The 18,257-nt window shown below is 46.5% G+C and overlaps 1 protein-coding gene across 1 annotated transcript in view; it reads right to left on the bottom strand.

Moving 5' to 3' along the window:
- Positions 1-18,257, bottom strand: part of LOC137903385 (teashirt homolog 1-like) — an 83,038-nt gene that overhangs the window by 3,579 nt on the left and 61,202 nt on the right. Inside the window, exon 3 of the mRNA XM_068747536.1 lies at positions 3,497-3,513. Within this exon, the coding sequence (XP_068603637.1) occupies positions 3,497-3,513 (17 nt within the window). The remainder of the gene's footprint in view (positions 1-3,496; positions 3,514-18,257) is intronic.

Genomic DNA, 18,257 nt, shown 5'->3' with positions numbered 1-18,257 from the left:
ACCACCTTTACAATACGATGGCGGTATGTGCAGTGATCCTGAATAATTTTTTTGTCAAGAGTCCCCACAGAGGACATGTGCTTGTGATAATAAAGTGCAAACATGCATATCTTGACAATGACAAATAGTACTCTTCTCTGCTCTAGGTAATGAAGCTATTGAACAACGCACCTCAGCAAGAAAGCAAAAATGAGTGACAGATTTTTTTTTCTGCCCAGTTGAAAAACCAAAAAACAAGCACATTTTTTTACAATTACACAGAGAGCAAATTGTGCGAGGAGACAGTTGTTATTAATCACGTGGTGAGATCTGATCAACACAGCGGAAGTGCAGACATTTCCTTTCCCCCCCAAAAAAATATCAAGAAGAGTGGAAAATATGTCTCATTGATCACTGTACTAAAGATCCCTCTGATGTTTTACCGGGTGGTAACATTGGATTTACTACATAGGCACAAACATTTCAGCATATTCATCAAATATAAAACTTTCTCCCTTATCAGCAAATTCAAGATAATTCAACACAACCTACGAAGAGCATTTAGCAGCAGGATAGCAACTAAAGATCTATTTTTGACTGTGATTTTTCTCTCTTCATTCAACATGCCAAACATACTACGGAAGTAAGAGACAGCGGAGAAAGTTGCCAGCTTCATCGTCTTGCCAAGCCATGGTTGGCTAGAGTCAACTTGGCATCGGCTGTGGAAGTCCTCACAGCGTGATGCAAGAAAACGACCAGTGGACACGGCAAGCTGTGTTGTTACCGCCTGTTCTCCCCGAGTCCTCTCGGCTTCAAATGTGCCATTTTAAAAAGAACAGGGAGATATTTATACTATCAATAGAAAATGGCTGCCCGCTCGCTACGATTTCCACAAATCATTCCACTTAAATCTGCATTATAAATCCTTTTAATCCAGAGCGAGACAAAAGTGAGAAATTACCAGGGATAATTATTGCACAATGGCTGATGGATAAAAAGCAGATTGAGGGGATAAATATAACAAAGAGAGGGGAGAAGGAAAACTAGAGGGTTAAATGCTCTAAGGCGCGCCCCCCCCAATCCTCAGATCTTTGTCTGAGGTGCCAGAATCACTCTCCGGTGAGGAGGCAGATGTGCTGTCAAGCTTCAAACAGCATGTAGCTCTCTATCCCATAATCTGAATGGACATAATACCTGTTTGTGAGATGCCAGTTTCTGTTGCCTGGGAAAAACTGGAAGTCCAACAGCTGCAACTCTCCCTGCCTTCCATGCGTGTGAAGTGTGTATGTCTGTGTGTTCCCGATTTAACAACTCTCATTCTGGTTTTCCCCCATTCGCTGCAAATTCTGCACCGTACACGAGGCCGCAGCGAAATCATTCCCCCCAAATTTAGACCATTTCAAACATTTGCAAATGCGACTGCGTTGCTTTCTTTCAACCCGTCATGTCCTCGGAATCAAGATGCAGCCGACTGCGCTGAAATAAACGCTAAACTGAACCCATTCAAAGTCAATGTGGCGAGTCGTTAAAGACAAAGCGCGCATTCACACGTGGAAAGCGCGCCAACGCTAGGGTTGTAGTCTCTCCCTGCCACCGCCCTTATGTTGTCTTGACAGGCATCGGCGTCAGCAGTGTGTCAGCGTCAGCTCGAGGTGTCAGTGTCCACGCAAAAACAAGCCCGAGGAGGGGGGGGGGGGGGGAAATAAACAACAACAACAAACACAAGTCAGCCACCCTCCCAGCATCCCCCACCGCAACCTCCTTCCTTCACCATCTGTGTCAGGAAAGCTGCGGGTGCCACCGCCGGCTAATAAGGCAATCAGAGATGGAAAAGATGCTGACATGGCGGCTTTTGAGCGTCACTCAGAACAAAAGAGGAAGAGGAGAGGGAGGGAGAGAGGGATGGGGAGGGGATTAAACGTGGGTGGAGGAGGGGGGGGCAGAGAGGTGTCTGTTGTGGTTGTCAGTCAAAAACGTAAGCCCACTTTGTGCTGTCAGGGAGGATAGGGAGAAGAGGGGAAGTTTTGAAAAGAGAGGAGAAAAGATGTGTTTAGTCCAGCGATCAAGAGGTGTGTGTGTGTATGTGGGGGTGTGTGTGTGTGTGTGTGTGTGTGTGAGGAAAAGAAACACGACGGTGAAACTAGTTCAACAACATCCAACAAACTACATCCGAAACGTCATTGGAGAGAACGCAACGACATTTTTGCCGCGTGTGCGCGAGGTTGTAGGTGCATATAAGGTGTGTGTGGCTGATCTGATCACGCGTGTGTGTCAAGTGTCACGCTGTGTCAGGTGCACGCCGAGATGCAATGTGGCTGGCGGGGGGGAAAGCAAAGCCATCTGTGTCTGGAGAGGAGCCTGTCACTATTGTTGTGCCCTGAGTCCAGGATTTCCTGCTGCAGACAGGTGACACCACAGTGGGAGATCCTCCCCACACCCGCCCACCCACACAAAAACTACATGCTTCCACCAGGACAGGAAGCTGTGCCACACACACACACACACACACCTTGCTTTCTGTGTTGACAGATTTCTGTCACAAAATTACATGAGAAATGACATTGACATACCAAGCCAATCAGAGGAGGAGTAAGGGCAGTCATGGCGTCGCCATAGTAGGATTTGTACATTTGTGCAGCACGAGTACGCGCTCGGTGTTGTTAGCTAGAAAGGCAAACTTGCAAACACAATTTTGAATATTCCTTTTGTCATGATATTTCCAGTTTGAACCGGATTTAACGCGCGGCTGCTTCTCTGAAGATATTTTACATTGCCATTGAAAAAGTTTTTTTTTTTAGTATTGAAACTAAAGCATTAAAATAGAGAATCCCAGTTTGATGATACACTGAGTGTGACTAACTGTCCAAAACATTCCAAATAATCCTGCGTCCGTTGCTAGGAGTCGGACGTTCTGTTGGGTTCTAACATAAAGCAGGGTGAGAAAACTTCAGCCTGACATGGTACCGGCGATAAACAACCACACACACACACACATATAAAACACACTTTCCCCTCTAAACCTTCATTTATTCATGTTGTCTCACAGAAGAGGGCAATCCCAGCTCTCATTTATAGTGCTAATGTCCAATTCCGCCAGCTTTCACCCCGCTGATTTACCCCGCGTTGCCAGGCGCCGCCTCTGGAGCGGGGCGGCCGGCGAAGCCTCCCTCACACCATTTATCGGCCCTTCAAAATAGGAGCCCTGGCATGGCAGTCTTATTTCTCTCTCCCGTTTCGCTTTGTCACCGGCCCCTCCATTCCCTGCCACTCACCCCTGATCAGTGTGTGTCATTGACCTGCATGGCGTGTGTGTGTGTGTGTGTGTGTGTGTGTGTGTGCGTTTCCTAAGAGAGAAGGCTGTAAATAAAATGACATTATTATTTCCTCTGTCCTATCATGTAGAAAAGCCAATTATGGGAATGCTTAGTATGTCAGGCAATCTCTGTCCTTCCTTGCTCTTCCCAGTCTTCTTCACTCCTGCCGTTTTTTCCCCTCCAGGGTTCTGGTTTCGCCGGACCAGACGCTCTCTTTGGACTTTAGACCTCGGGACTAGTGAACTAGCTTAGCTTAGCTGCGATAACGCTGTTTGAATCAGGGACTGGAAAAGTGAGCATTTTGGAGGAAATTATAAAAAAAAAAGTTGCTTCCAGTGTTTCATTTCCTGGTACTTAATCCCTCAGTATTTACAAATATAGATGATCTATTTTTCCCCCCTACATTCCATATTTAGGTGCCAGATGGAACTGATCGATTAATTGATTTGTGGCGCTGCTACCTCTCAGAAACAGACTACCATGCATTAGCCATAATTTTTAGCAGCCCAGACATATAAAAGCCAACCTAACAGCCCCTCGACCCGCCCCCCTCTTACCCACATGGACTACCCCACCATATGGCACAATAGCTTGCGTCATAGAAATCCACCTTCTCAGCTGCCAGGGGCGTTTCTGGTCAGAGGAAACACAACGCTTGTAGCTACATGTGCAAATTATGTTTCACATTTTTCTCCATTGCTGCAAATAGTTTGTGTACTTTAGATTCTTTCTAAAAAAGACATTAAGCAAAATTACCTCTTCCTAAAGTTTTGCGACGGTCCTGAGGGCCTTCACATATGTTTCAAGTAATTTGCAATTACTTGAACTCATATTATGCTAATAGCCTTTTTAAATGGGTCACACAGGCAGCGCATTTTACCTCTGGCTAAGCTTCATTAGGCCACTAAGAGCACAGCGGGTATGAATCAGGCCAAATGATAGCTGCTCCAGCAATAGATGAAAAAAAAATGAAAGAAAGACGCAAATATGGAGACCTGCAGCTATTTTTTTCCACAAATAAAATAATTCTCAGTTCTTTCTTGAATTGCCTTTTTATTTTCTCCTTTATCTCTTTTATGCTTTTGGCTTTTTAACCCGTTCCTTCATATCTCTCATCAGCTGCTTTTGACATGCCGTGGCCCATAAATCACCTTTTCCCTGAACAGTCAGTGCCTGCTTCTTCCGAGACGAAACAACAGCCATTAGATCATCGGCGCCGCAGATTCCACATTTCTCTGTTCGCTTTTCCAGCCAAACTGCCCACACCCAGTCATCAGCCATCGCTCTACTGCTGCAAATACATTTCATACCATCTGGTTTGTTTTCAGGCAAAGCACAGATAAAGCATTACTAATGCTAATTAAAGACAATGCGAAAGCGATTTACTCAGTCGAGGCCAAGCATTGGATCAACGCCGACAGATGCCATTTGCTATCCAGATTCTTTTACAACAAATATTGTCCCTTCTTTGGATCCCTGATACAGTGCTTGTGTTTGAAGTTCGGAGACATTCGCATGTCTTTATTTAACTTGGGGCCCATTCCTCGACAAGAAAGTGTTTTGTTTATATCAAAGAATGAATTTCAGAGCCAACACGTTAACTAAATCTTTCCTCATAGATTCCATCTCTTGAATTCACCTGCATTGCCCCTAACGGTGGCGCTTCCTCCAACTGAACAACAGCTGCTCCCATCGCCTAGCAACAACCAGTTGATGGATGACCCCAAAGATGGATAATTACCATAAATCACTGTGGTTGTGTGGAGAATAGAAGCAGAAAATTGTGGTCGGCAAAAACAGGCCTGGTGGTTCGGCTAGGTTGGTCTCTGGTGAATTTCTTCGGGTTTGGTAAGAACAGGTTTTGTGAACCCAATATGTGAAGTCTTTTAAAGTCTTTATGAAGTGTTTCTCCCATGTTCCGGACTGAATGAATGGGGGGGGGGGGGTCTTCATAAAACCTGATCAAATGACTCACGGGACAATATCCTGTCCTGAAGTGACTAAAAAAACCAAAGTGACCAGAGGAAGGAGGAAAGTAAACAGTGAATAATGAAAGGGAGTGCAAAGAGGAAGTGGCTGAACGCACACGTACAGTATATTTATGAAGTGTGTGAGTCTGACGGAGTGTGAGCAAGAGTGACGAAGGCAGATACGAAGAGAGGGAGGCGAAGAAAAGGAACGAAAGCGAGGGAGCGCAGGGCCAAGACGGGGTCACAACCCAACCCGTCTGGCCAAGAGCGGTTGCACAATAAGACATCAATCAACCTTCTCCACGCTGTCAGACATTCCTGCACTTCCAAGGAACAAAACATAAAAACTGGAAAAATAAACAAACAAATTAAGGTTCAGCAGGGCTAACTAGCAGCTAACTTAAATAGCTTCACAACGTGTGCTACTGAATGACCCATTTGTTTGTTCGTTGTGGTGTTTGGTACCAAAGTCCGATACCCAGAAAGCCATTTAATAATTTGGTAATGTTGCACACTTCAAAAATGACTCAGTGTGTCTTGAAATGAATTTACTGTAATATAGATGCAAACAACATATTTACATGCGCCATCGTTCTCCTGCACCGCATTCTACAAGCGCTCTGCGTGCCTCTGTTGCTGCTATGAGCGCTGTGAGGCGTGCTCACCTAGCAAAAGTATAAAACATAACCCTGAATACCTTTTAACATACAATCCCCTTAATTATAAAATATATATACTCCCTTTCCCCAGTTACACAGACTATAATTATCTAACACTATTATAAACACACTTCACATCCTCGCAGGTCACGCTATCACAGGTAAACACTTAGCTTAGCTACTATGCTAACATGGCTAACCACAATTAATACCTGCTTACACATGCGCAATGGGAACAAACGGCCGACTTTCCCCTTCTGTGACTCTGCCTAAACTTACATGTGCTTATTAATAACATGTTATATCTGCTTACCTGTAATATAGATGCAAACAACATATTTACATGCGCCATCGTTCTCCTGCACCGCATTCTACAAGCGCTCTGCGTGCCTCTGTTGCTGCTATGAGCGCTGTGAGGCGTGCTCACCTAGCAGTACACTCCCTCCTGTGGCGGATGTCGGTAATACACCGTCAATGTATATTGCCTGCATGTCGATATCTCAACTAAACCAATAACAATAATAATATGTAAGAGTGTGGGGGTGTCTTGCCTCCCAAACTCACAATCCTCACACTCTCCCCTCCAAAATGTAATGACGTCCCGACATTATGAGTACCAGTTCACATTATGAAATCATGAGTCCACACATTGATATGCATAACATATAGGCAGATGACTTCTAAGTAGGAGTCAGCATTCTTCAGTCCATAAGTCCATAAAGATGCAGCACTGTCCTCAGTGAACCATATGACACCGATCTCCTGTTAATGTCACATGAATGCAGCAGCTGTCATCGTGCACTATGACAGTCCACTGCTACTTCCGCATCGTACACGGGTATCTGCATCTCTGCTGAGAGTAAGGTACTTCAACATAGTAGTAACCCGCCCTTTCAATAACATGTTTCATCATAACTATCACTGTACACCTCCATGTCGGACACCTCTTGAACAAACGGTGTTTTAAATCATAACCCTATCTCAACACAACAAACTTCTACAGCCTTACGTTAACTGCATAGCATCATTCTACTTATCCTGAAGTTCACTGTCTAGGCATGTAACATAGAAGGCTGCCCTAACTCGTGATATGTGAATATCATTCTCGGTTTCCTATTACGAAAAGGATATCTCTTCTTTCTGACAGGTAGCTGCTCAGCATCGTCTTGGTCACTGGGAGCAGACTGGAGAGACTCCTCTTCACTCTCTGTGTTTAATGTCTCGACTACCCCTTCTGGTGTCACTTCTTCTTCAACCAGTGGCAGTTGTTGCTCTGCTCCCTCCTCACTGACAAAATCCTCAGTCGCTGCTGCTTCGTTGTCTGGGTGGAACTCGGGAGCTTCTGCCCTCAGATGGCTCTGGAACTGATCATAATCTCTTGGTTGTGATCCACTGAGAGATATCCACTGCTCTTCGTCCTCAGAGCTGTCCTCTGGTTCCCTGTGTCTTTGTTTACCTTTTCGTTTCCTTTGTGTTTCAATCGGTACGTCAGGTGTTGCGGCCGGTAGGAAGTCACATGGAAGCAGGAGGTTCCGGTGGAGGATTCTGACACGTTCTTTGCCACCCTCTGGCTTCAGTTCGTACACTGGGCTGTCCTGATGTTTTCTCTGTGATACCACATACACTTGATCTTCCCAGAATGATCTCAACTTCCCTGGCCCTCCTTTTTCATTTAGGTTTCGGACCAGCACTCTACATCCAGGGTACAACTCTGCACCATAGACCTTTTTGTCATAAGCCGTTTTACCTCGTATCCCCTCTTTGCCAGCTGAGTTTGAGGCCAATCTGTATGCCTCGGCCATTCTCAACCTCCATTTCTCAGCATACTCTTGGTGGGATGAGCTTTGATTTTTAGGGGTGAGGCCAAACATGAGGTCAATGGGAAGCCTGGGTGGGTGACCAAACAACAGGAAGTAAGGTGCATAACCAGTGGCCTCGCTACGTGTACAATTGTAAGCATGGACCACTTTAGCCAAGGATGCTTTCCAATCTGCTTTGGCAGTCTCCGGTAGAGTTCTGAGCATGGCCAATAGTGTTCTATTGAACCTTTCCACCTGGCCATTCCCCTGTGGATGGTATGGTGTGGTCCGCGACCCTGTGACTCCACTGTATTCTTGAAGCTTGGCAAATAATTTGTTTTCAAATTCTTTTCCTTGGTCATGATGAAGTCTTGTGGGAAATCCAAATCTCAACACAAAATCTCCAAATATTTTGTCTGCAGCCGTTTTGGCAGTTTTATTTCGACACGGATATGCCTGTGCAAACCGCGTGAAGTGGTCCATCACAACAAGGATATATTCATACCCTCCCTTGCATTTCTCCAAATGCAAGAAATCAATAGAAACTAGCTCAAAAGGATAGGTGGTAACGATGTTAGTGAGTGGCGCTCTGGTTGGTTTATTAGGGCGCTTGTTTTTCAGACAGCTGCATACCCGAGTGACATAATGCTCAATGTCCTTCTGCATGTACGGCCAATAAAAGCGGTCTCTGATGAGATTCAAAACCCTCTCTACTCCAAGGTGACCCATCTCTTCGTGAAGTTCTTTATAAATCAACTGATGGAACTTCTTAGGAAGGAGTAGCTGTGAACGGCTGATAGTTTTACGGTACAGCAGTCCATCATCCGCAATGTGCAGTCTCTGTTTTTGTCTCATCAGGGCAGCTATTTTGTTGTCCAATTGCTTTCCACCTTTTGGCCACTTGTTAGTGGCAATATATTTCAGTATCTCGCCAATAACAGGGTCCTCTTTTTGGGCCTCTCTGAGAACCGCCTTAGGGATATCTGCCCTTGCTGACATCACTACATCTTCGTTCCCAGTTAATATCTGGTTGATGGTTGCTGGGCACAACCAAGGTTCAGGTTCCTGCGACTGAACAGACACTGCCTGAGTCACACTGCTCATGACTTCTGGCGCCACTGCTCGCGTACATGTCTGCATGTACTGCTCCATATCCAAAGGCATGCGTGACAGACCATCAGCATCCCCATTAGCTCGGCCAGGACGGTACTTGATGGAAAACTGAAAGTCAGCAAGATCAGCGACCCACCTATGAGTAGTGGCATTCAGTTTTGCTGTGGTGAGCACATATGTGAGAGGGTTATTATCAGTGTATACTACAAATGGTGGAGAATAGTAAAGATAATCCCTGAACCTCTCACATATGGCCCACTTCATCGCCAGGAACTCCAACTTTCCTGAATGAAGGTGGTAGTTTTTCTCTGGTGCAGTTAGAGTCCTGGACCCATATGCAATTACTACCAACTTTTCCTGTTGTTTCTGATAAAGCACCGCCCCAAGCCCGTCTTGTGAAGCATCACAATGCAAGACGAATGGCTGCTCGAAGTCAGGATATCCTAACACTGGTGGCTGAGAGAGAAAGTCTACTAGCTGACAGAGTACTTGGTGATGTTCAGCTGACCACTTAACTGGGTAAGATGATGGCAGCTGTCCATTGTTTTGTTTTTTTCTGCCTCGATCTACTGGTTTGCGATTCCCTTTTTCAGTTTTGTCTGAGGAGAGGAGGTCATACAGCGGCTTGGCTATGCGGGAAAAGTTTGGAATATAACTGCGATAATATGAAATGAATCCCAATAACTTCCTTAGCTCTCCTATGTTGGTGGGTGTCCTTTGCCTCAGTGCCTGCACAGGAGCGACATCTGCAGGATCCATTGTGTAACCGTCTTTTGTAACAAGCTTGCCAAGAAACCTCAACTGATTTTTGAAAAGCTCACATTTTTTTGGTGTCAACTTGATTCCATGACTCTGATAACGTTGCAAGACACTTCTCAGGTGGTGAAGATGGTCCTCAAATGTCTTGGAGTGAACCAGGTTGTCATCCAAATAAGGCAAACATACTTCATCCCGCAATCCCACCAAACACTCCTCCATTGACCTTTGAAACTCTGCAGGTGCAGACGACAAACCAAAGGGGATCCTCACCCACTCATACAGGCCCCAGGGTGTGATAAATGCAGTGAGAGGACGGCTTGACTCTTCCAGGAAGCCCTGGTGATAGGCCTTTCCTTGGTCCAGGACTGAGAACCAAGAACTTCCCATCAAACTGTTCAGCATATCTTGTATGCGGGGTATTGGGTGACGGTCAGGGATGGACTTCCTGTTTAACTCCCTATAATCACAGCACAAGCGGAGGCTGCCATCCTTTTTTCGCACGCAGACAATGGGACTGGAGTACGAGGACTTAGACTTCTTTATCCAGCCTCTGTTCAACAAATCCTCCAGGTACTCTTTCACTTCTTTATGAAGAGGCTTGGGTACTGATACATAGGTTCGTGTAACTGGAGTGGGGTCATTCAGACGGATCTTAAGCTGCAGTGATGGTATAGTTCCCACATCATATTCATCCTGAGCAAAAGCTGCGCTCTCCTCATGCAGAAGCTGTCTGACCTGCTGTTGCTGTGCTAAGGAAAGATGACTGAGGGGAACCGGAGGGTCCCAGTTACTGCCACTGCCACTCTCCGGTTTGTCTTTTTGTTCCACTTTGATCTTTTCTGTAACTAGTGTGTTCACTTCTGTGGTACTCTGGATCATCGTCTCTGTCTCCCGTCTTTGCGCTGGTTCGGTTTGTGCAGGGTATATTGTCTTTACTGGTTGAGTTTTCCCAATTATGGTTTTTGGAGGCAGCAGTATATCATGAGCAGTACTATTTGTAATTGGCATAGTCAGACGGGACCAGGGGCCTCTGTATAAGTGTACTACACCCTGTTCTGCAATCAAACCCTCTGGCAGCTGCGGAAGTGAACACGGTTCAAAGAGAACATCTTGGGGATCTGAGAGTGGACCTGTTCTCACACTACACTTCACTACTTTTGTCTGGCCTGCAGGGATGGTCATGCTGTCTTTACCCACTTTCACAATGCCACTCCCGAGTCCATCATCTCCATTTTTCATTACTCTGAGAAACACTTCACTTTTCTTACTGTCAAAAGAAAATGCTGCACTGACTGCCTCTTTAACCGCACGTGGTGGGTCTATACCCATCTGCAGTAAGTGTTCAATCACATTGTACCCAATTATTGGTTCTTCTCCCACCCCCTCTTCTTCAGATACCAAAACTGGCACTACCAGCTCCAGAAGTGTCGGACTTACAGAGGGTAGTCTGAATTTAATTTCAACCCACCCTGAGAATGGGATTGGTGTTTTATTCACTGCTCTTCCATCCAGGATGCCTGGACCAATTATCTCTGTGAGGCTTCTCACTGTGGTGTGTGGAATGTTCTCTTGTCTCCAATTCTCATTTATGAGACAGACCTGCGAGCCGGTGTCCCACAATGCTTTTGTTTCCACTTCATCCAATAGGCAGGTGATTATATATTTCTTCCCAATGAGGTTGAGCAAGCCTTGTCTTTGTGTTGGGGAGAGAAGGTTAACACTGACTCTTTCATTTTTCTGTAATGCTGTATTCGGCGTTCCAGTCACTATTTTTCCCTCCAAATGCTGGATGCTGTCAGTGATGAGCTTGTAAACATCTCTGGGCAATTTATCCTGTTTCCTTTCATCTACAGGTGCTGCTGGCATGGGTGTCACCGTGTTAGCTGACATCTCAACCTGTCCGGACTTATCTGTCGTTCTCCTTCCAGTTCTGCATCCCCTGGATAAATGACCGCTTTGTCCACATTTGAAGCAGTGGTCGCATTGCTCACCTCTGTTGCTGTCTTGGCAGTTTTTGCAGCCCCGTTTTCTGCTTGCTTGTTGCTGGGGAGGAGGCCTAGAAGACTCATTCACCATTTTTTTCATTTCTTCCACCTCTCCTCTCAGCTGTCTAATGGCATCCAGGAGCTCAGATTCTGTGTGAGACAAAGCTGGTTGAACTTTAACAACTTTACTTTTTGCACATGAACGTTCCTGCCCACCTGCTGCTCCCACTGTTGCCTCGTGGATTGTCTGTGCCTCAGCTCTCACTTCCCTTACTCTCAATTCTTTGGTGCTCCTTTTGAATTTCTGCTGCCTCTCCCACTCAATGCTAGCTGCTTCATTTGTCTTGGCTATCAGCACATCATCAGTGACTGCTGGATCATCCAGGTAAGCCTTGAGCTGATACTTTAAATTGTCACTCATCAGTCCAGTTCCCACAGCCCGCAGAAACTTCCTCTGCACCAATTCAGCGCTGTACTGCTCATCAGTGCCAGGCTCCCTGGATGATGCTAAGAGTCGTTCTTTTAGCTCAATTGCTCTGAATAGAAAGTTCTGTGGTGATTCATTACTGTCTTGTGTAATATTTATCAGGCGGTGATATAAGTCAGTGGAGCTATCCTCTTTGTAGTGTCCTCTCAGAATTGTGCGCAGTTGGGAAAGAGTGAGGTCTGCTTTAATCTCCAACATGTCGCGTAGATTTAGGCCTGGGTTTATGGCCCTAACCACAGCTTCAATAATCTCTGCCTCACTGTGATTTTTCTTTAGTCCCATGTCAATTTGATGCACCAGGTTTGAGTAAGACAGCTTGTCTCTCTGGCCCCTTTCTCCAATTTGGCCATTTATTTTAAACTCTCTCCTTATGGTTACTTCAGGTGGCTGAGCAACTAAGTGATGGGCTGGTTGGGGCAGAACATGACTTGATTCCTGGCTACTTACTTTATTAGTAAGCTTTCTCATTTCCTCCTCTATTTTCTTTGTGGAAGCCTGGAAACTTACTTGCAATGCTGCATATTGTTCTTGTAAGTTGGCAAGCGCAGTAGCATCTCGACTGTCACTGTCACTTGCTGCCTGTGATTGACCATCACTTCCTCTTGCTTCCTTCGCACTTGCTATTAAGCGGACCAGAAACTCATGTGCCACCTCCTCTTCCTCATCTTCAATAGCTGTGTCAGCCGCTTTATTTATTAATCTGATCAGCGTGTGCTTTCTGGTCTGTTTTTCAGTGGAGATTTTAGCATGCAAACACACTTCTTGTAGCTGTTCAAACTGTAACTGCACCAGAATCTCACTCAGCTGGTCCTGCAGTTGCTCCAGCTCCATGGCTTCTGTGTTGACTCTGCAATCTCACTCCGTCTTTCCAGTTGCACCGCTGATCCCGGACGAGCCCCCAATTTTGTTGCACACTTCAAAAATGACTCAGTGTGTCTTGAAATGAATTTACTGTAATATAGATGCAAACAACATATTTACATGCGCCATCGTTCTCCTGCACCGCATTCTACAAGCGCTCTGCGTGCCTCTGTTGCTGCTATGAGCGCTGTGAGGCGTGCTCACCTAGCAAAAGTATAAAACATAACCCTGAATACCTTTTAACATACAATCCCCTTAATTATAAAATATATATACTCCCTTTCCCCAGTTACACAGACTATAATTATCTAACACTATTATAAACACACTTCACATCCTCGCAGGTCACGCTATCACAGGTAAACACTTAGCTTAGCTACTATGCTAACATGGCTAACCACAATTAATACCTGCTTACACATGCGCAATGGGAACAAACGGCCGACTTTCCCCTTCTGTGACTCTGCCTAAACTTACATGTGCTTATTAATAACATGTTATATCTGCTTACCTGTAATATAGATGCAAACAACATATTTACATGCGCCATCGTTCTCCTGCACCGCATTCTACAAGCGCTCTGCGTGCCTCTGTTGCTGCTATGAGCGCTGTGAGGCGTGCTCACCTAGCAGTACACTCCCTCCTGTGGCGGATGTCGGTAATACACCGTCAATGTATATTGCCTGCATGTCGATATCTCAACTAAACCAATAACAATAATAATATGTAAGAGTGTGGGGGTGTCTTGCCTCCCAAACTCACAATCCTCACAGTAAGACAATAATCTCATCTAATATTCGATCAAGCCGTCATTAAAATAAAACCGGCGCTCAGAGCTGGGTATGTTCAGTTGGTCGTAGATGCTAACTGCTAGCAGCTAGCCAGCCAGGAACATGCCAGGGCTAGTTCAGGTTGCCGCCCTTCCAGTTTACTGTGGGATCATTCGGTTATGAAGAACAAAACGCTCCGTCAGTTACTGAATGAAAATGAATCACGCGCTCGACGTATAACAACACACACACCTACACACCCACACACATGTAAAGAAAAGGATTTCTCAAGGATAGCGGAGAAGTTGTTGAATAGATTAGCCTGTGCTCGCGAGACAAAATAAGCTAGCCCAGTCCGATGGACCGTTGAATCCCGGCTCATTTCAAGTCTCTCTTTTGAGGCGACTGATGCAACGCGGCTATAAATTACAGCTTCCTTTGTTCTTGACCCCCCCGCGTCAGAGGTCGGCGCTGCCGAGGCGGCTTCCTATTTGTGACCGCCGCAAATTCATTTGTCAAAGTTCATCAATGTTAAACTGGGACAGACGCCGCTGAATGAAACGATCTGGTCGCAAAAGCTCATTATTTAAACAGAAGGTGCGACTTTTCTCCAACAGACAGACTCTTCTCTGCAAAGACCGTCCCACGGCCCGAGCGAATACCAGATACGCAACGCAGGTCTGAACAGAGCGAGACCTCAGAGACTCCCCTCGCATCCTTTTCCCCCCCAACATAAACAAAGACAGACAAAGAAATCCGTACTGTAAAAACCATCAAGTCACTTCAGGGAAATTAATTAGAAGCACACACCCTCCGTGCAAGGAGGCTGCTCGGGACAATCAAATGTCCCCAAACATTTGAGTGCTTTTAAATGTGCATGTCACCAGGGAAATTCCAGCAATTGTGCGCCATCAAAACGGTTATCTTTTACGCATCGCCACATTTTGTTTTTCATTCTGGCCCGCTCAAGTGATGACTTAGTGCCGACGTCTGGCGCTCCATTAAACAAAGTTGTGCTGTTTCATTTCAACACTGGTTTAGGATTTAAAGCGTGATGAATCGCAAAGGGGCGGGACAAGAAAAAATAGAACAAAAAGCATAAGCTCTGTGCTCCTGAGGAGATTTACCCCCCCCCCCCCCCCCCCTGTTTTTTCTGATGACCATGGCAATAAAGTAACAAAAGAAGAAATGATAGGATGGGAGGAGGGATTAGGAATCGCAGAGGGGTCCCCGGAGAACGTCGGTAAATTATGTACCGGGTTCTTAAAGTGGACTAGTATTAGTAGCCATTTCGGGCTAATTGCATCTGTGTGTGTGTGTGTGTGAAAGCACACAATGGCTATGAACAGCTTCACAGTCAGACAGGAAGAGAGGAAGCAATCCTTCAACGGAGCACAATATCAGACTGCAGACAGACAACTAACGGCTGGAAGGTTCTGGAAACGAGAGCAAAGCCTGCCTCCCTCACATTTCAGCTCCCAATGCCGCCTCCCAAAGTGCCCTCCATCTAACACACACACGCACGCACACACACACACACACACGGCACTATAACTCCATATCCGCAATCAATCTCCACTATGAAGACACATCCATCTTCAGTAATGTTAATGGGAGGGTTTTGAGGGGGTTGGAAGGGGTGGAGGACGGGGGGGTAAAACCGGGGGTATGTGAATGCAGCGCTGACCTCAGAGCAGCGTGAGGTAATTCAGGCTGTGTGTGTGTGTAATAAATACACAGTGAATGAATAAAAAGCCAGAATGGAGCTATGTGCAGTTGTTCGTACATGTTTGTCGGCATCTCGGGAGGTCAGGTGTGTGTGTGTGTGTGCGTGCGTGTGTGGGAGGGAGACTGATGGCTGTCAGCTTGCATCTGGCAGAGAAAATAAATTAGGCTCATGAAGACAAATGAACGGGCTATGGAAAGAGTAAACGGGGGTGGGGAGGGGGATCATGACAGAAAGAGGGAGCGAGGAGGACATAATGGAGGTGAAAAGAGGGATATCGAGAGTATGTGGTGGCGTGGATATGAAAGAAAGGAGACGGAGCGCTCCTTTCGGGAGCCGGTGACCGTTCATTAAGGAGGACGGGCACGCAGACAAGCTGGCAACCGGCGGAGCGTTGGCTGCAGCTCCTCCTGCTGCAGGGGAAACACACGTGTGGGTTTGCGTTTGTAACTCCGGTGCCAGTATGTTAAAAATCCCAAACACACACACACACACACACACACACACACACACACTCATCTCGGATATGTGCGCTGGTTGTATCGTCTCGCTGGGTGTTTCCTCTGCTTGTGTGTGAGTGTGTGTTGCGTCTATCCCATGACACGCTCCCCTCGCTGCGAGTGCAGGGGGGCTCTCGGGGGGCTTTGTCACGCGGCGGTCTGTTCTTTTCCCGAGGCCTGGCGCCTCTCGTTTGATAAATGACACATGTCATTCTGTCAGCCCCTGCCATCCGGGCTGGGAGGCCCCGAGCTGATGTATGGTCGCCGGGGCTAAAGGAAATCGGAGTGTTTTGGCAGCGCCCTGAGAACGCGGCCTCTTATAAGGGCTATGCAACTATGTTGTGTCTGTGTACTCGCGCGCGTGTGTGTGTGTGTGCGTGCGTGTGTGTGTGTGTGTGTGTGCTTGTGTTCTAAACCTGTCAGGCGGACAGGCAGAGGAGACAAATCATCGTCACGGCCTCCCCAGCTGTTCCCCAAATTTGGTGTGAGGAGCAGAGCGAGGGGGAAAAAAAAATCCTGCCGTTTGAGTTTTAAATGGCTGATGCTTCCCAGAAACGGGAATGAGTGAGAGGACAAGTGGAGCTGAACACACACACACACACACAAACACGCACACACACACACACGAATGCTGGAACAGGAATCAGGCCAATCACAGAAGGAAGCAACGGAGGGATTTATATTCCGAGAAAACAAACGTCGGAGAGGAATTGTTCTTCCTTGTGAGCGAGCTTCAAATTAATCCCTGATCTATTAATCGTATTTCCTCATAAGAATTCCTCACGGACGCCCCCCCCCCCCCCCCCCCCCCCAGTGTACGATCCTTATGGCTGTGCGTGAACATTCCCCGGCGGATGACGGCCCCACCTGGACGATGTGAACTCTGTTTGACCCCGTGTGATTGGGCGCCGGCCGATCTCCCGCTCCCACGGAAAAGAAGCAGGAGAAGGAAAAAACCAGCGTCATTAGGCTGTGAGTGATGAGTGGCAGCCATGGGTGACACCCCCCCCCCCCCCCCTCTCTTTTCCTCCTTTGCCTTGATTCTTTTCTCTCTCACTTTATTCACCTCTCTCTCCATCCCTCAGCCCCTCCAGTCATTTCTCTTTCACTCTTCTCTTTTTCCACTCCCTCATTCCCATGCACCCCCTCCCACCTCCTGCTCTTTCTTCCCCGAGTCTTTTTTGTCTGCTGTCACTCTCTTTTTCTCCTCTTTTTCCTCCTCTTTATGCGCCTCCTCACACAATAGTGCCTCGCTATGTCCCGTCTAGCTCGCTTGCCCCGGTCATGCAGACACTCGGCTCCTCCACACATAATGGATCCCAAATATCAAGAGGAGCAGCCCCCCCCCCCCCCCCGCCCCAATCCAGGACTGTGCCATCAGCACTCCTTCCACAGTAGCTCCTCTGTCAGGGAAATGTCAAACTGCACAGTTAAAGTCGTTTTTACGGATTTCTAACAACTTCCATCGAGACGGATTAGCCGGAGACTTTTCTTTTACGCCAAATGGAACGTTGTATTTTGGAAATATGATCAATTGATGAGACCTCTGATCGCCATGTCCTGAATGAATATCGATCAAGTGAATGCCCTTCAGTTCCTGGCCTTTTTGTCATTTTATGGCAGATTCAATCGGACTCTTACAGAAAGTATTCTTGCTATTAACATCAAGTTGTAATACGTTCACCATTTCAATATAATTAGCACAATAATTGTTCGTGTAAATAATTATAAACCGGGACACAAAGAGATTTGCAGCCCGACGAGACGTCACAATCGGTCAGGAAGCCATTTTTAGCTGATGGTTGCAGTCCGGATCTAATCATTGTTGCTGAGTCATCACTTCCGACTTTCGGTTCAGCTTGCCGAAACTTTCTCTCGGCTCATTTTCTCTGCCGAAACTTTGACAGAAATTACAGTTAAGCCAGAGAAGCAAGTAAAAGACGAGGTAGAAAATGGAGAAGATGGAGGGGGGGGGGGGTATTAGTCAGGTCAGGAAACAGGACGTCCCACTCACCTTGAAATGACTCATTCACATTTGGAATGCGGCCAGTCGTGGAGTTTGAATGTAAGGCCGGGTAGATTCTTAATATGGTGCAACAAGAATTCAGCGGGATTACAGATACATCACAGAGACCTTCAGGAAGATTAAAAACAGCGAGCAACGTGCAAAGTGGGACGGGAAGGACGAGCGAACGGCACTAAACGGACATAACTGGATCAGCGAGGCAGGATTCAGAGGCCTTTAAGGGACAGAGACGAGTCGCCCAGAATGTGTTACGATCGAGACAAAATTAGATTTAGCTTAGCATAAAGACGTGGTCTGCTCAGCGGTGAG

The sequence above is a fragment of the Brachionichthys hirsutus genome, chromosome 13, assembly GCF_040956055.1.
Source record: "Brachionichthys hirsutus isolate HB-005 chromosome 13, CSIRO-AGI_Bhir_v1, whole genome shotgun sequence".
NCBI lineage: Eukaryota > Metazoa > Chordata > Actinopteri > Lophiiformes > Brachionichthyidae > Brachionichthys > Brachionichthys hirsutus.
Note: the sequence above shows the minus strand (reverse complement) of the source record. Positions and strands in the feature narration are given on the sequence as shown.